General features: G+C 37.7%; 1 protein-coding gene across 1 annotated transcript in view; it reads left to right on the forward strand.

Moving 5' to 3' along the window:
* Positions 1 to 18,912, forward strand: part of MALRD1 (MAM and LDL receptor class A domain containing 1) — a 778,752-nt gene that overhangs the window by 440,565 nt on the left and 319,275 nt on the right. The window contains exons 31-32 of the mRNA XM_042993660.1: positions 2,167 to 2,412; positions 3,997 to 4,154. Of these exons, the coding sequence (XP_042849594.1) occupies positions 2,167 to 2,412; positions 3,997 to 4,154 (404 nt within the window). The remainder of the gene's footprint in view (positions 1 to 2,166; positions 2,413 to 3,996; positions 4,155 to 18,912) is intronic.

An 18,912-nucleotide genomic window follows, 5' to 3' on the forward strand; every position in this document is an offset into this window, starting at 1 on the left:
GGGTCTACGGTGTGTTTCCATTTTGAAACATGTTCAAAATATTTTCTTGTTTGTCTTGAAAGAATTAAATTTTAGCTTGATTTAGTCCCTTTGAAGAAAATAATCTTAGAAACCAGTTTTGCTTTTACTCCCCAAACAAGTTGGAATTGACAGAATCAATACAAATGCCAACTTGTGTAAAACTAAATGATCTAGTAATTTTGCAGAGTCTCAACGGTCCCCTGAGAAATAATGCATCTGGTAGTCAACACCACCACTTTTGTTCCTTGGTGGGCTTGTCTTGTGATAGTTGACTTGTATCATTGCTCTTCTTTTCAAGTCAATAGATTTAAAAAATAGATCAGAAGACGATAGACCTGTGTCCAAATTGTACCTCTGCTCTTGAAAAATCATCAAGCCATTTAACATCTATAATCTTCATTTATTTTTCATCTATAAATGAGAGTTAATGTAAGTGATATCCATTTCTGTGTAGCTCAAAAATGCTTTAATGTTATGATTCTGAGTCAAGTTCTGTGATTGAAACATTAAAGGTCTTTTGCTTACCCCCAGTCTGCTAAAACTGAGTTGGGAGCCTAAATAAAAATAGCTTAATCCCACGCTGCAAGAAAGGAAAATGTTAGCAATTAACCCAGACAAAAAAGTTTTGTTAAAGGCAGAATGCATGGTTGAAAGTTATTTTCAAAGGCTTTGCAGGTGTAAAGGGCATTTAATTAGGCAATTTTTTAAGAAACAACCCAGAAACAGCTTAGCACACAAAATGGCTAGAAGCCTTTGGAATACCATTCTTCTCCCTAGCGGTTTCTACATGGCATCCCACCATCTCCTCCCACTTCTTCCCTCTTAGCCGTCTATTTTCTAAAATGTGAGACTGATCTAGGACATAAAATCTTCTTTATGAGATTTTATCAGCAGGAGTTTCCAGCTCCCAGAACACCTTCGAATAAATCCCTGAGTCACCTCCCAGCTCTAATCCACACCAGTGGATTAGACAGACCAGGTAGTCTGTCAACCACCAGACACCACCAGGCTCTGGAAGCTACCATGTAGAAGTGAAGTAGGGAGGCATTATCAGCTTCTCTCCCTAGACGGTGGGGGGGACAGGAAGGAAGAAAATTTCTGATGCCATAGTGTCATAGAGCAGTTGGGAAGTGGATATCCCAAGTTGGATCTTTGACCAACCTTTCCTACTGAAATATTGGGACACTGGTGCTTATGCTCTGTTGTAATACTGGAGCAGGATAATAACAATACCTTTAATGTGCGTATTGAACTACTTTGCTGTTTCCAGAGCCCTGTATTTCACACATTCATTTATTTGACTAATATTTTCTGATCCTCTACTCATGGCCAGGCACTGTTCCAGGTACTGGGGATATAAACAATAGTCTCTTTAGTTAGTTTACCTTCTGTAGGTTTTACTGTCCTTTTTTTTCTTTTTTTCTTTTTTTCTTTTTAGAAAGCTCTTCAAGTATAGGTATGATCCAAGTCTCATAACTGGGAAGTATCAGTACCAGAGTTCAAACTCAGATCTTCAAAAACATTGCTTTTTATTTTAAGCTTTCTGGAAAAAAAAGTCTTTATTGTTGACATTGCTTTGTAGGGAAATTGCTTCTAAAATTCGAAACAATTGACAGGTATATATGCATTTTGTAGAAAAAAAATCTGTTAGAAAGTTGAATATTACTTATATATTCATACCCCTGCTTCTGAGAAAGTACCATATAAGTATTTGGCTTCTGATAAATATTGAAATGCATGGGTGGTAATGGAATTTACTTCCAAATATACCATAATACATAAGCTCTTAATACCCTAAAGATTTTGTTTCAGGCTAAAAAATGGAAAGCCACACTTTGGCTTTCAGATCTAATATATATTCTTGAACTCAGCTTACAGGAAATGCTCTATTTGAGGAGTCTTGGGGTACTTTCCTCGATCAGTAAAATGATACTTGATTTTTTTTTTCATTTTGAATAATCCTTGTGAGTGATCTATTGGCCGGAACCCTGAGGGAGATTAGAAAAGAGATGGGGGTCAGATAACTCAAACTCTTAAGAATACCATGTTTCGTTATATGTTAAAGTGAATCCATTCTTACTAGCTATTAACCTCAGTGATGTGTTAGTAGTGTCTCCTCATCTTCATTTGTTTTCTGTTTTTTAGGTCCCTGCCCTCATGGCTATCGGGAATGTCAGAATGGCAAATGTTATAAACCAGAGCAAAGCTGTAATTTCGTAGATGACTGTGGAGATTATACTGATGAAGCTCAATGTGGTACCTCCTGTACTTTTGAGAAAGGCTGGTGTGGCTGGCAAAACTCCCTGGCTGAAAACTTTGATTGGGTTTTGGGGGTTGGCTCTCATCAAAGCCTACGACCTCCCAAAGACCACACACTTGGAAACAAATATGGTAGGTTATTAGGCTGTTACAGCAATCCTAATCATATTCACAGTGAGCGTCTCATTGTTTCCCCAACAGCGACTGGAGAGCTCCAGAGAGACTACCATAGTACCATGGCCAGCAAGTCAGGCATTTCACAAATATATTTGTCTCCTGGGACTGCTATAACAAATTACCAGAAATGGAAACAATAGACATTGTCTCACCCTTCTGGAAGCTGGAAGTCTGAAATCAAGGTCTCAGTAGAACTGGTTTCTTTTGAGGGCTGAGAGAGAGAATCACCTGTACCATGCCTCTCTCCTAGCTTCTGGTAGTCTTGGACATTACTTGGCCTGTAGATGATGTTATCCTGTGTCTTCACACTGCCTTCCCTCTATGCATGTCTGCCTCTATGTCCAAATTTACCCTTTCATTACCACACAATCTTAGTGTGGACTGGGGCCCCCCTGATGACTTCATTTTAATTTGGTCATCCACAAAGGCCCTATATCCAAACAAGGTCACATTCACAGAAACTGGAATTAGGACTTCACCATCTTCGGGGGGACACAATTCAACATATAACAGGGAGCAACCACATTTTAATATGACTCTGATCATTGTAGATACATGGTAATATCGATAGAGGCACCTTTCCTCAATGACACGTGCTTATAATTAGTGTCGCAGAATTCTGCCACTTCTTTGATCATTAGCACATCATGTAGCTCTTCAGATTTTCAAAACTCCCATCTGCACAGGGAGAGAATAAAGTTTTCCCTGTGTACCAAACAGGGATTACAGAAGCGAGATGACATGTATGGAGGGGAAGCAATTTGAAAACTAGAAGTGCCATGCAGATGTAACCGTAAGATCACATATGTCAGAAGTGTTGGGAGTGCCTCATTTTTGCAGTAAGTAGATGAGGTCAAGTCTCAGACTCATTGGTCAAAGGACAGAGGACGTTAGCAGAATGAAGAAAGGACCCTGAATTCCTGGATGCTACAGAATAAGAGAAGTGGTATCTAAGGATGGAAATTCCACAGGCCTCTGATAAAACAAAGCCATCTAAGCCAAAATAACCACAACAGAGAAAGGAAGGTCTGAGTCCCATGCAAACACTCAGCTCTACATATGTAAAATGTTTTGAGTATTAGATACATAAGTATAATGTACCTTTCATGTTACATATTAAAATTCTCAGCATTTTATTTATATGCTCAATAGATGAGTGAAGTTTTGAAAAGTACATCATATTCCTTTATTTATATTTCATAGGTAGTATCTTCCCATTGTTTTACAAGAACTCGATAGTTGGAGGAGTCCATTATATGATTTCTCTAACTATCTTGTTGATTCAGCGGCACAAATATCCTGTCCGATCGGTTAATTTGCATACTGTGAAGTCCTTTGCTAAAAGCACAGACAGTTGGAAATTGTTCTGTCAGTGAGCTAGAAGCAAGGCTATTAGATTTTCTTTCTGTTTCAAATGGAAATGCCTTTGGCAGCTCATATCATATGAAATATAATTAAAAACCCTAACTAAGATGGAAAAGCTAAAATGATCCCCTCGTTGTTATTTCTGTCCTATGTGAATGCTATCCTTGTTCCTAGGGCACTTCTTGTATCTGGAGGCTACTCCGGTGGGCCTTCAGGGCGAAGAAGCACACCTCAAGAGTGCTGTGTGGAAGGAATCCAGTGCTGCCTGCACCATAAGCTTCTGGTATTTCATATCTGCAAAAGCTACAGGGTCCATTCAGATTCTCATTAAGGTAGGGTATTCATCTGTGATGCCTCTGAGCTTAGCGAGGCTTCCTACAGGCAGCACATGGCCAAAGGGACTTTATCATAGCTCTGCTAACTTGGCCAGAGGAAGCTTCCTTTCATCACGGGGAGCTTCCACTTGTGGTTCAAATGCTCGGCGGGGTTTGATAAGCGGGGCATGGGAACTAGCTTTGAGCTCAACATCATACCCTGTGGTTATGACTGAATCCCAGAGTCTCCTCTTATGATAACAGTTAGTCTAAGACTCATGAATTTCTCCTTTCTGTTTAGGCATCTCCTTCCCTAGCCTTCTCAGTAAAAGAAAATAGATTATTTGTACATCCGAAAGGAGAGTGACTATCCATTTTAACTCCTGTATGAACGATCATTAAGGGAACTAATATTAGACAGTTTGGTTCTAAGCACGCCATGCAAAGGACTGAACCCACTCAGGAGCATGATCAAGGTGTGATTACATTGAACCGCTTATTAACGATGACACAATAACGCATTTTCTTAGTGAGGATTAATTGGATGTTTCTGTCAGGGCTTTAATTTAGTATAACAAAGTGACAGTGTTCAGGGAGCAAACTAACAAAGTAAATATTAATAAGACTCGGTTCATATACCTTTATTCTTTGGCAAGTTAAAACGGCAGCAAAAAAGGAAATGAGCGTGCGTGCATGTGTGTGTGTGTGTATGGCTGATTGTGTGTGTGTGTGTGTGTGTGTGTGTGTGTGTATGCGTGTGTCTGTTCATTTTTAGAATCTAGTTAGAATTCTGAGAAAACTCACTTTAAAAACACACTCTAGAGGCCATTGCTGTTTTATCACACACGAACTTTGCTGAAATGCCTTGCACTGATGGAAAATGCCTGACCACAATACCAAAGGGCTCTTACATCTGAATGGCTAATGACTGCATCGTCCATATTTTATCTGAAACTTGAGTTAACTTTATAATTTAGGGTTCTCCTATAATCAGAAATGCCTGCCTAATAAAATACATGCAGCAAATACCACAATGATTTCTTCTTATATTTAAATAGGGAAGCGTAAATATAATGCCTAAAGTTCTCACAAGAGTATTTTGCTGGGGGCGCCTGGGTGGCGCAGTCGGTTAAGCGTCCGACTTCAGCCAGGTCACGATCTCGCGGTCCGTGAGTTCGAGCCCCGCGTCAGGCTCTGGGCTGATGGCTCGGAGCCTGGAGCCTGTTTCAGATTCTGTGTCTCCCTCTCTCTCTGCCCCTCCCCCGTTCATGCTCTGTCTCTCTCTGTCCCAAAAAAATAAATAAAAAAAGTTGGAAAAAAAAAATTAAAAAAAAAAACAAAAAACAAAACAAGAGTATTTTGCTGGTACTCCTTTGAATGGGATACTTGATGATGTGGTGTCTACCATGTGAAGGACTTTGTACCACTTTGTGGGCTTTGCTTTTATTATTTGCTCCACTCATAGTCACCTTTAATCTCTCTTATATCCTAGTAGCAAACTTTATATTACTAAAAATGCAAAATTAAACTATTTTGAGATACGTCTTGTTATCAAGTTCGGTTGAATGCCTATGGTTCCTCCAATGGAGGAATGTCTTACGGACATTTAACAGCATTTTAAAGCAACTGCCTTCCTACCATATTGAAAACAAACAAACAGTCACACTTGTTTAAAAAAAAACATGCTTATCCTCATTTAGTGACATTTACTGCAAAAGAGAAATCTTTCATAGCATAGATTGATTTTATGTTCAGGAATTTTAGGGCAATCATTTTATTTTGGTAATTAATATGATACATATTTTTGATCATCATTACAAAGTACTTCTTAGGCTACTCTCTGTGTGGAACCATGCTGGATTTTAACCTGCTCATTAATTTGAAAGCATCCTGGCCAGATGGCAAACACAATAGGGGCAGGGATTCTGCCTTTTATTTCTTTCTTTCTTTACTTCTCATCTTTTGAAATGGTCTCAATTTATGCATGTGTTGCCTCTGGCTCAGTCTCCCCTGTCTATTCTCAGGAATGCCTCCTTCTGTGTTTCCCTCTTTTGCCTCCACACCAAGCCCAACACAATCTGGTAGATTCAGCCCTTCACAAAACTTTCCTTGACCACTTTTGCTTGTCATGATTAGTCTTTCTCAGAGTGTCCCTCACAGCTCCAGAAATTCCTCTTTCTCACTGGATGTTCAACTGTCTTTCAATAGACAGGTCATTAAATCTTGAGAGCAAGACCTTGAGGTTTTAGTCTTTATGTCCCTCTTATCTCTTCAGAGAAAGGACTGCAGGAAAAAAAGTGGTGGCCCCCTAGAGCCCACTGCCAGTCTCAGGACATCCCTTCTGGGGACAGTTCTTTTGAAAAAAGTGGCTGATTATGTGTTACATACAAGACGATAAGTTCTATTCTGGGAATGGGGGGGGGGGAGGTTCAAGATGGTGGTGTGGGAAAACCCTGCGTTCAACTCCTTCCATGGATAAAACAAACTTATAGCTACATATGTAATAATTTTTCTCTGAAAACAAGCAAACAAACAAAAAACTTGAGAATTATAAGACTAACACTTTCACAACAAAAGACAAAAGAAATACTTTGAGAAAGATAGGAGAGACAGAGACATGGCCTTCCTGAGAACCCACCCCAAATGTAGTGACCCCACAATTGGGAAAGTTCTCCAAATTTGGAATTTTCCCACAAGGAGTAAAGAGATAGTACCCCATATCAGGTACTCTTACCTTGAGGGCTAGCACTGGAAAGATGAAACACCACACACACAATGCCTGATTTAAAAAAGAAATGGGGATGAAGACCAGAAGAATCATAGAATTCTAGAGGACATATATCCCACTCTTAAAGGGCTCATATGCAAACCCACTCACCTGAGATCTAGCACAAGAGAAACAGATTGAAAAGTACCTTACTGATTTTAAAGGGACTATCAGATTTTAAAGGTTCTTGCCTTACAGGAAGCAACCTGTAAGGACTTTATCCAGGGATGGAAGTGCTGGTACAAGCCATTTTTGCAACTAAGTTCCTGGTGATGGAGTAAATGGCTGCCATTTTTGGTGCCCTCCCTCTAGCCTGCTAACACATGGAGGGCGTGTTCTGCCCTCCCCACCACATAACCAGGCTGAGAGAGTACCCCATGTTTCAGCCACCCTGGGCCATACGAGAGCTGCAAAAAGACCATCCTCCCCATGCAGCAGCCGAGGTACAGCTAGATCAGAGGAGTGCTCTGAGCCCTGCCCTCCCTGTGCAGAACTGGGATGGGTAAGTGACATAAGCCCTCACCTCCCTGCACAGCAACCATGCCATGTCATAGCCGGCAGGCACACGCAGCCCATACAGCAGATGCCCATAGAGTGGGGCCGTGGAGTGGGGAGGTTGTGGGGAGTTTGTGCTTCTGGCTCACACTGTACAATGCCTACACACGACTACTCTTTGAAGACTGAAGGGGGAGCCACTGCATCTAATATATACAGAGAAACCGAGAGAGGCAAAAGAGGAGAGAGAGGAATATATCCGAAACCAAACAACAAGGGAAATCCCCACAGAGAGACTTTAACGAAACTGAGGTAAGCAACACAATAAAGAATTCATAGTAATGGGTGTAAAGATGCTCACTGATCTTGGGAGGAGAATGGATGAGCACAGCAAGAACTTCAACAAACAGATAGAAAATATAAGAAAATACCAAACAGAAGTTTAAAACTGAACTGAGAAATACACTAGAGGGGTTCAACAGCAGAACTGATGGAATAGAAGCATGAATCTGAGAACTGGAAACAAAGCAATGGAAAGCACCCAATCACAGCAGGAAAATAAAGGAAAAAAAAATGATTTTAAAAAGACAGGATGTCCCCTTAAGGGACAGTGTCAAGCAGATTAACATTTTCATTCTAGAAATTCCAGGAGGAAGAGAGAGAAAGAAAAGGCCAGGAAAATTCTTGAGGAAATAATGGCAGAAAACTTTCCTAATTTGGGGAAGGAAACAAATATTCCAGTCCAGAAAGCCCAGAGAGTTCCAAAATAGGATGAACCAAAAGGGAAACACACCGAGACCATTAAAATTAAAATGGTAAAAATTATGGGCGCCTGGGTGGTTCCGTCAGTTGAGCGTCTGACTTCAGCTCAGGTCATGATCTCATGGTCCGTGGGTTCGAGCCCCGCATTGGGCTCTGTGCTGACAGCTCGGAGCCTGGAGCCTGCTTCCGATTCTGTGTCTTCCTCTCTCTCTGCCCCTCCCCCAATTGCACTCTGTCAGTCTCTCTCTCTCTGAAAAACAAACATTAAAAAAATAAAATAGTAAAAATTAATAATAAAGAGAAGATATTAAAAGCAGTAAGGGAAAAGCAACATATTGTACAAAAGGGAACCCTCATAAGGCTATCAGTAGGTTTTTCAGCAGATACTTTATAGACCAGAAGAGCATGACATGATACATTCAAAGCACTGAAGGGAAAAATTCCCAACCAAGAATTCTCTACCTGGCAAGGTTATCATTCAGAATTGAAGAAGAGATTAAGAGTTTTCCAGAAAGCAGAAGCTAAAAGAGTTCACCACCATTGAACTGAGCACACAAGAAATGTTAAAGGGGCTCTTCTAAGGTAAAAACAAACAAACAAAAAAAACAAAAAACAAAAAAACAAATGAAGGTTAAAAATCTAACTGGAAAAGACATGTAATCAAAGTAGTGGATCAACAACTTATACAACAAATATGAAGAGGAAAAGGAAAAGTAGTAAAATTAACTAAAACTACAATAATTAGTTAAGGGATAAATAAAATAAAAAGATGTAAAATGTGTCATCAAAAATACAAAATGTAGGGGAGGGAAGTAAAAATATAAAGCTTTGGCATATGTTTAACGTTAACTTTCTATCAACTTAAAAGAGACTTTTATATACATAATATATATGAACTTCACAGTAACTACAAAGAAAAATCTTATAGTTAAGAGCACGACAATAAAAGACAGAAGAATCTAAATATGAAGAAAACAAACAAAATATGAGGAACAGACCAAGGAAAGAACAGAGATGATCAACAAAAACAGCCAGAAAACAATTAAAAAGATGACAGTAAGTACATGGTTATCAATAATTACTTTAAATGGAAATGAATGGTTCTTCAGTCAAAATACATAGGGTGCCTAAATGGATAAGAAAAAGCAGATTTTTCGATATGCTGCCTTACCAAACCTCAATGAGACATCACCTCACCTCTGTCAGAATGCCTATCATCGAAAACACAAGAAATAACAAGTGTTGATGAGGATGTGGGAACCCTCATGCACTCATGGTGGGAATGCAAACTGGTACAGCCACTGTGGAAAACAGTATGAACTTTTCCTCAAAAAATTAAAAATAGAACTACCGTATGATCCAGCAATTCCACTTCTGAGTTTTTATACAAAGGCAGCAAAAAAAAAAAAACTAATTAGAAAATATATATACATGCCTACGTTTATTGCAGCATTATTTACAATAGCTAAGATATGGAAGTAACCTAAGTGTCCATCGATAGGTAAATGTTAAAGAAGATGTGGTATATTTATACAACAGAATATTGTTTAGCCATAAAAAAAAGAATGAAATCTTGCCATTTGTGACAACATGGATGCACCTTGAGGGCATCGTGCAAAGTGAGTAAGTCAGAGAAGACAAGTACCATCTGATTTCACTTATGTGTAGAATCTAAAAAAGCAAGCAAAACAAAACAAACTGACTCATAGATACAGAGAACAAACTGATGGTTGCCAGAAAGGAGGTGGTAAGGGGACAGTTGAAATAGGTGAAGGGGATTAAGAGGTACAAACTTCCAGTTATAAAATAAATAACTCATGGGCATGAAATGCAAAGCATAGGGAATACAGTCATAAGATTGTAATAATTTTGTATACCAACAGATGGTAACTAGACCTCTTGAGGTGATCATTTCATAACACATAAAAATATTGAATCAGTATACTATAAACCTGAACCTAGTATAGTATTGTATGTCAGGTATAATTCAATAAAAAGTCTCATCTGGAGACTTTGTTATCGAACTCTGAAATATATATATGCAATCGCATGCCAGACACATGCAACCAGTGAGCAATAATTTAACAACAGTATAGATTTATTCATTGAACACCAACTATATACCAGTTGTTGAACATGAACGCTTAATACTTAATGCTATTTCATGTAAATCTTTTTTTAAAGTCTGTTTATTTATTTCAGGGGGAAGGGGCAGAAAGAGAGAAGGAGAGAGAGACGGAGAGAATCCCAAACAGACTCTGAGCTGTCAGCACAGAACCTGAAGTGGGGCTTTGAACCTGCAAACTGTGAGATCATGACCTGAGCTGAAATCCAGAGTCGGACTGAGCCACCCAGGCACCCCGATTTCATGTAATTCTTATAGTGCAATCCTCGGAGTTAAAGAATGTGAACCCTATTTTACTGAAGGGTGCCCAAAGGGGTCTCATAGAAACAACCTAACCCTCTTATGGCTACATAACCAGTCAGTGACAGACTCCTGTAATAAAGGAGTGATTTTAGGGGAATACCAGCACAGCAAAGCTGTTTTTTAGGAAGCATTTAGTAAAGAACATTACAGTTATCCATATTGTATATATTATACTTCTATATTTCTTGCTTACAGTCACATGAGAACTAATTTTCTCTAAAGAGATGTATCTGGAACAAATGTAATCTTTGTGTCTGGAAGTGCTGGGTGAATTACAAGAAGATGGAGAGAGTATTTCGTTGAGAACGTAACTTTATTTTGTTCTTTCCTTTGAGTTTGGCTTAGTTACATTTGTAAGCACACATACACATAATAAAATGCATTTTTCAAGAGAAATAAATTTTTAAAATATAACTAATTTTTATAAGATTGAGTAATTTACCACATAGAAAATTTGACTATCAGTCATCTCTTGGGCCAAACCACTTTGTGAGTGGGATTTAGTCCATGGGAACTGGTTGTGATCTCTGTTATTTCATTGCCTTCAGTTAGGGTGAGTCAGTCAAAACTTAGGTGGACTTAGTTTATTAAATTCAAGGTTATAAGTGGATGAGCTAGGACCTGAACTCAGGTGATATAAAAATTAAAAATTAGAATGTTATACAATCAGTTTTGTTTCTTTCTATAGAGGAAAACTGGATGTGGATAATTACATTAAAATGCATTGGATAGGTCTTTTTTAAATGTTGCAATCCCCCCTCTTTTTTAATAATCTTGGGGGCGCCTGGGTGGCTCAGTAGGGTAAGCATCTGACTTCAGCTCAGGTCATGATCTCACAGTTTGTGGGTTCAAGCCCCATGTTGGCCTCTGTGATGACAGCTCAGAGCCTGGAGCCTGCTTCAGATTCTGTGTCTCCCTCTCTCTCTACTCATGCTCGTCTGTCTCTCATGCTCAAAAATAAATAAATATTTTTAAAAAATAGTAAAGTTATTCTTGATATCATGTTCACCTATTTTATCTCATTTACATGCAGTATTAAGTATCTCATTAAATTTAAAAGTTTTGCTTTTCAAACTAAGATTTAAAACACAAAATGAAATAAGTGCTTAGGGGTAGAATAAGAGTCATATGGCATAGAAGTTAACTTGTTCTTACATATATATTTAATTTTACCTATTTTTCTAGTGACTCGTTTTCTGATGGGGTTAATTAAAGATGAGTAATACGCAGATTTTAATGCACTAAAAGCAATGTTATAGGGATTTTTAAGTTTACTTGTGTTTGACAGTTTGTTTCCATAGGTAAAAGTCTATCTAGCCTCATCAGGAAACAAAAGACTTTTGCATCTTTGCAGCTAGCCATTTGAATAACACCCAGGAACACCTGCTACCTGAAGAGCATTATCATGTTTTGGAACTACTCCATCTGTAATAAACTGTTGATATTTTAATCAAGATGACTGCGTGCTGTAGGGAATTTTAATATATTTGACCGAAGGCATTCAGGACTATCCGTTATACTGTTATGATAGAAAAAAAATAATATATTCAAGCCAGAAGTGGAGAAAAAATAATGTATTTCAGGAGAGGCCTCCTGATTATAGCAAATGAGTTATGCTGAAAAACCATTACTAAATGAGTTCATTGTTTTATCTTGCTTAGTGGTTCAGAGAATTTTGGAGCAGATGGGGTTGCCTGTAATTTGTTCGGTCTTAACTCTTCATTTACAGATGAAGGGGCTAAGATTATGGAGGTTATATTTCCTGCCCCAGCTCACATGGTACTTTAAGAAAAAGAGTATGAGTCCAGTTTTCTTCTGACTTCTGATTGAGAGCTCTGATATTTGTCTACCTGGAAATTCTCTGTAAAGATCATATTCAATATGGAAATACAGATTTTGTTCAGTGAAAAATGTCAAATCAATGAACGGAAGACCGGATTCCTTTGTCTGCTTAGAAGACTGTGGCTGTTCTGGGTCTGCCTTTACCCTCAGTCTAGTAAGCAATGCACCTCAGTTGTGTGTAAGGGTTAACCCCCAGAAGTGAACATTCTCTGTCCTTCCTAACTCACCATTACCCCATCCCCCTACACATATGCTCACTACAGTCTTAATCTGTGCAGATTTACAACTAATTGCTAACACTACAGGTGTCTAACTATTGGAGTGTGTCAGATGCATTTTCAGATTTAGGCGTATTTTCATCTCTTCAGCCTACTGAGCATCTGATACTATTTTAGTCATCTTGGCATATTATTCATTATTTCAGAGTTAAGGATGTAGAGAACATGGACAGAGAGGATACATAGAATCTGGATATAGAAAATTGATTTTTCAAAGACTGTCTTGTAGATTTTGGACTGTAAATCAATTAAACTGAACCTTTAGTGCCAGAACTTCACTTGCTATTCCAGAATTGTTTCAGCATGTTAACAATTCAATCTACATAGTTTGGACTGTATTATATTATTGACCTGGACCAAATTGAGAGAGAAAACAGTTTGACTTTTGCATTTTAAGCTATAGCATATGAGATATCGGTACTTCCAGAGTTTCATTAAATTTGTTGTCACAAGCTTACAGTGCCCTGATTTATATAAAATCATTGTTCCTTTTTTATCAGCTTGGAGAATGTGGCAGTATTTGTTCCAGGCATATTGTTGACTAAGTAAGATTTTCCTAAAGTTCTTGCTTTTATCCCCACATCCTTTACCTCTTTCAGATGCCTCTAATGCTACCCACCAGGGCTCTGAGCAGCCAGTGCCCCTGGACCCCCTTGTGTCGTGAAGAGAGGGTTCCTGTTAAGATGCTAATAATTTTAGGGGCACCTGGGTGGCTCGGTCAGTTGAGCTTCCAACTTCGGCTCAGGTCATGATCTCACGGTCTGTGAGTTCAAGCCCCGCGTCGGGCTCTGTGCTGACAGCTCAGAGCCTGGAGCCTGTTTCAGATTCTGTGTCTCCCTCTCTCTCTGCCCCTCCCCCATTCATGCTGCGTCTCTGTCTGTCTCAAAACTAAATAAACATTAAAAAAAATTTTTTAAAGAGATGCTAACAATGTTATTTAATTGATTACACTAGTTTCTCTTTCAAGAGAATCATATGGCCAATTCTAAAGAATATTTGTCCACACCATATCTGCTATTTTCCTTCCATTTCTCTTCCCACTACTGCTGCTAATCTTGTGATTAGCTTCCAGTTATGAACTGATTCCTTTTTTTCCATATGATGTGTTAATTCTTTTACACTTGTTAGCTCATTTAATGTTCTTCAGAATAAATTTGCGAGGTAAATATTTTGTCCTAATTTTTTCAGGCCACAAAATTGAGACCCAGGTCACGTAAATGGTAAATGGTATAATCAGCATTAAAAGCCAATTCTAACTCCAAAATCCATCCTCTAAACCACTACATTCAACTTCTGCTATTAAATTGAAAACATTCTTATATCCAGAAAGCAGTGATGTTGCTATCAATGTTTTCCAGTGGGTCTGAACATACAAATTAGAGATTTCCTTCTCTCCATATTAATCTACAGTATTGATCTACATATGTTAGAGAGAGGAAGTGATTACTTTATGTTCAGCAACCATTATAGTTTTATTTATTTTCTAACTTAGCTTGTCAACAGCTAGTAATAATATATATTTCTCAATCATTCTTCCTCACCTCTATAATTCAAAAATTACAAAATCATACTTAATAGCTGCACATTAGTGTTAATGAGGAAAGAATGAATTAGAAATAATATAATTTGATTTCTATAAGAATAAAACTAGAGAAAATCCCTTAATTATGTTAATTTTTATTCAAACATGAAAACTTTAAAAAGTTGCACATATAGGGGCGCCTGGGTGGCTCAGTCGGTTAAGTGTTAGACTTCAGCTCAGGTCGTGATCTCGCGGTTTGTGAGTTTGAGCCCCGTTTTGGGTTCTGTGCTGACAGCTCAGAGCCTGGAGCCTGCTTGGGATTTTGTGTCTCCCTCTCCCTCTGCCCCTCCCCCGCTCACACTCTGACTCTCTCTGTCTTTCAATAATAAACAAACAAAATTTTTTTAATTAAAAAAATAAATAAAAAGTTGCACTTATCTATTCTTTGGGAGTCTTCCTCTCTCAGCTTTTTTAGTATGGTCAAACTTGGTCAATGACAGTTTTCCCCTCTGAAAACAGAGACATTCTAATTTACAAGCAGAATTAATCATGTGTGTGTGTCTTTCTGTGTGTCACAGACCTCTTTGGCAGTCTGAGAACTTCTTAGTTCTCATAATACTGTTTTAAATGTATAAAATAAAATGCTAGCATTACAAAGGAAACAAAATAATACCAATTATTAAAATATTTTTTAAAATCCCAAATTTAGACTTCGTAAATGTATGTTAAATGACAAGATATGAAGGAGGATAGAGTATAATATTATTACGTTAAAGGACTGATAAGCATATATGACATTTTTGAGATATTCCCAGAACTGTAATGTGATATTAAAATATTTGCCATTATTATTTGTTAGAGAGTCACAGGTACTACTAAAACAATGATTTGTTGTTTGAATTCATGATTGAAGAAAATACCAAATTTTAACTGAAGCTAGTGAAAATAAAGACATAGTTCTCTCATCCATGTTACAACCTCTTGAAAACCAGTATTTTATATGTAAGGGGCCTTGAAAATTTTTAATTTTATAAGGGTATCTCTTATATGTTCAGCGTTTACAATGATTTATTAAGAAAAATCAGTGTGCCTCCCATTCCCAATACGATAAAACCTTGGATTGCGAGTGACTTGTCCTGTGAGTGTTCTGCAAGACGAGCAAACGTTCCAATAAATTTTAACTTGATAGAGGAGCCATGTCTTGCAACAGGAGTAGTACCTGACACTGCATGTCACATGATCACAACTGACCCAATGGTTCTTGAAATTCATTTTGATATGCGAGTGCTTTGGATTATAAATGTGTTTCTGAAATGAATTATGCTCTCAAACCAAGGTTTCACTGTAATTGAAGCACAAAGGCACCAAAGATGACACTCTATCTGAACCAAGTTCCAAACAGGCTAATTGTAAACAGGTGTAGGTGATGTCATGACAAAGAACTAGTGCATCAGGCTTATAGCCAGGTACAGTCGGTTAATATGTTGAGATTTGTCATCCGAATTTTCATTTTTTCAAATGTCATAAGTAGCCATAGCTGTTGAGTTTTTATGTAATGTAAGATACGGGAGAAGGCAGAGAAGAAAAACAATATTGTAATTTACCTAGTTTAAGGTATAATTAGCTCATTGCTTCATGGGGTTACTGATCACTTGTCCACAGAAAAGTCATTGGCGCAGTTTTGTACAGAATTGCCTTATATAGGAATCCTGTGTGCTAGTTAATTTCACTTCCACATTTGTTTATTTCCTGATGATTGCATTTTAACTGTTTCAAACAAACTTATCGTGGGAAAGCAGCCCTTTTTCCTCTCACTACATTTTTTTTAAGGACATTGACTGGAAAATCATAATAGTCTTCAGCACATGATAGTAAGTCTTTCTGGAACCCATAAGTTCCAGAATTAACTGTGCTATTAATTTTTAATAACTGTGCTGTGAATTTTCTGTGCAGTTTGTGACACAGCCTTCTGTGAAAATAGGTTAGAATTGCTTGTCTGTGGGCTGATTATTCTAATTGAATTGCATCTCTGACTCAGAGGCTGCTACAAGATTTCCAATCTGTGTTTACTAATTATAGATCACAGAACTGTGTTTACTAATTATAGATCACAGATTTTTTTATAGAGGAAACCCCCATGATTCACCCTCATATGCATTATCAAAATAAAATTCTAATAATGTTAGCAATCTTTGCTCTGTAAGACATGAATGTATCAAATAATCCTATTTGTAATCTCTGGTGAATTTCAGTAAAAACCAATGTTTAAAACCTATTTTTTAACAATGAGTAAATATTTATGCTTAAACTTACACTTTACAGATTAGTGCATCTCTTCACATCTTCACATATTTTCTATTGATGTTTAGTTTTTTTCAACAATGGCCTTTTGTAAATTCTGCTGTGATTCCACTTCTATGGATAGCATTATGTGAGAGAGAAAGAAAATCAGGGTACCTTGGGATATACTATGCACTGATTTATATAGTCTTTTGCTAACTAACAATCTCTTTAGTTGAGGACTACAGCTTTCCTTTGCAAACACCGAGTTCTAGCCCAGTCCCCACATTTTCCACCACTTGCTTCCAGTTCATGCATTCGAACACATCTTTAGGGAGCTTCCACTAAATACACTCCTAGTTGACATGGAGCTTGTGGGTTTAGAGTGAAATTAGCTGTTTGCAAAAAGCAGCAGTATGCCACTCAGCCTTTCTATCAGAAACAGTCAGAGCTCTCCCATTAGTCCCTGGATGTTCTTCAATATTTAATTGTCCTCTTTCTGAAATTATCCTCTTTCTGAGAAGGTGAGTTATGACTTCCTGTGCTCCATTCCTGGAACAGGAACCGCTCCAAGCTTCATGGGATGGGTCCTAATTGAGTGGCATAGTGTTCCCATATCACCGGGTCTTTTTTTTGTGGTCCTACTTCACTGCACGATGACCTTGTGTATAAAGTTCTATTTTCCAATGACCAGGGAGCTTTAATGACACATAGACTGCATCTGCCTTGTTTACTGTCCTATTTCTAGCCCTAGCATAGTGCCTTGTGTACAGTAGGTATTTTAATTGAATGAGTGAAAGTATGAGCAGTGCATAATTAAATGCCAATTATATACAAAAAACATTTAACATCTTAGGAGTTCAAAAGCTATTAACATGTTTATGAACTGAAAGTGTTCAGAGGAAATACAAAAGTGAACTAGATCTTAACAATCAAGAAGAATTTAAATAAATAGAGGAAAGAAGAGAGAGCATTTTTTTCAATATATGAAATTTATTGTCAGATTGGTTTCCATACAACACCCAGTGCTCATTCCAAAAGGTGCCCTCCTCAGTACCCATCACCCACCCTCCCCTCCCTCCCACCGCCCATCAACCCTCAGTTTGTTCTCAGTTTTTAAGAGTCTCTTATGCTTTGGCTCGAAGAGAGAGCATTTCAAATGAGAGAACACATAAAGGTAGAGAAGCATAAGGTGTATTGAGTAGGCCCTGAGTTTACCAATTATCAGGTAATAAAGACATAATATTAATGCAAATAATAAAGTAAGCATTAATTAACTCTTCAGTTTATATTTAATCATGTGAAGCTACTATATTTAACACAGTATTGCTTAAATTTACTGTATTTATAATTTACAGTTGTTTCTGATGTATTAACTTATATTTACTTTTTGTCTTTTGGGGGGGATACTATATTTTATGAATGTATTTAATTTTTATTAAAGTATGATTGATATACAAAATAATAGTAGTTTCAGGTATTTATGTTTACATGTTAAAAAATCATGCCCATGATAGATCTGGTTATCATCTGTCACTACGCAAATTTATTATAATATTATTTATTGACTGCATTCCCTGTGCAGTACAATATATCCCCATGACTTATTTATTTTGTAACTGGAAGTTTATACCTCTTAATCTAGTTCATCTATTTTACCTGCTTCCTCCAACTCATCTCCCTCTGGTAACCTACATTTTGTTTCTTGTACCTGTGAGACTGCTTCTGTTTTATTTCGTTTTGATTTTTAGATTTCACATGTAAGTGAAATCATACAGTATTTCTCATTTTCTGTCTGACTTATTTCACTTTGCATACTACCCTTCAAGTCCATCCATGTTGTTGCAAATAGCAAGAGGTCATTCATTTTATTTTTAATTTTTTTTTAATCTTTATTTCTGAGAGAGACAGTGTGTGAGGAGGGAGGAGCAGGGAGAGAGGGAGACACAGAATCCGAAGCAGGCTCCAGGCTCTGAGCTGTCAGCACAGAGCCTGACGCGGGGCCCAAACCCACAAACCCTGAGATCATGACCTGAGCCGAAGTTGGACACTCAACTGACTGAGCCACCCAGGTGCCCCAAGATGTCACTCATTTTTATGGCTAATATTCCATTGTATATATATACCACATCTTCTTTATCCATTCATTTATCAGTGGACACTTAGGTTGCTTCTGTACCTCGGCTATTATAAATAATGCTGCAGTAAACACAGGGTGCATATATTTCTTCAAATTGTCATGTTCATTTTCTTTGGATAAATGAACACAAGTGAAATTACTGGATCATATGATAGTTCTATTTTTTTTTAAGTTTATTTATTTTGAGAGAGAGAGAGGGAGGGAGAGAAGGAGAGAGCAGGAGAGAACGAGAGAAGGGGAGAGACAGAGAAGAGGGACACAG

Source organism: Panthera tigris, chromosome B4 (genome assembly GCF_018350195.1).
Source record: "Panthera tigris isolate Pti1 chromosome B4, P.tigris_Pti1_mat1.1, whole genome shotgun sequence".
In the NCBI taxonomy this organism is placed as follows: domain Eukaryota; kingdom Metazoa; phylum Chordata; class Mammalia; order Carnivora; family Felidae; genus Panthera; species Panthera tigris.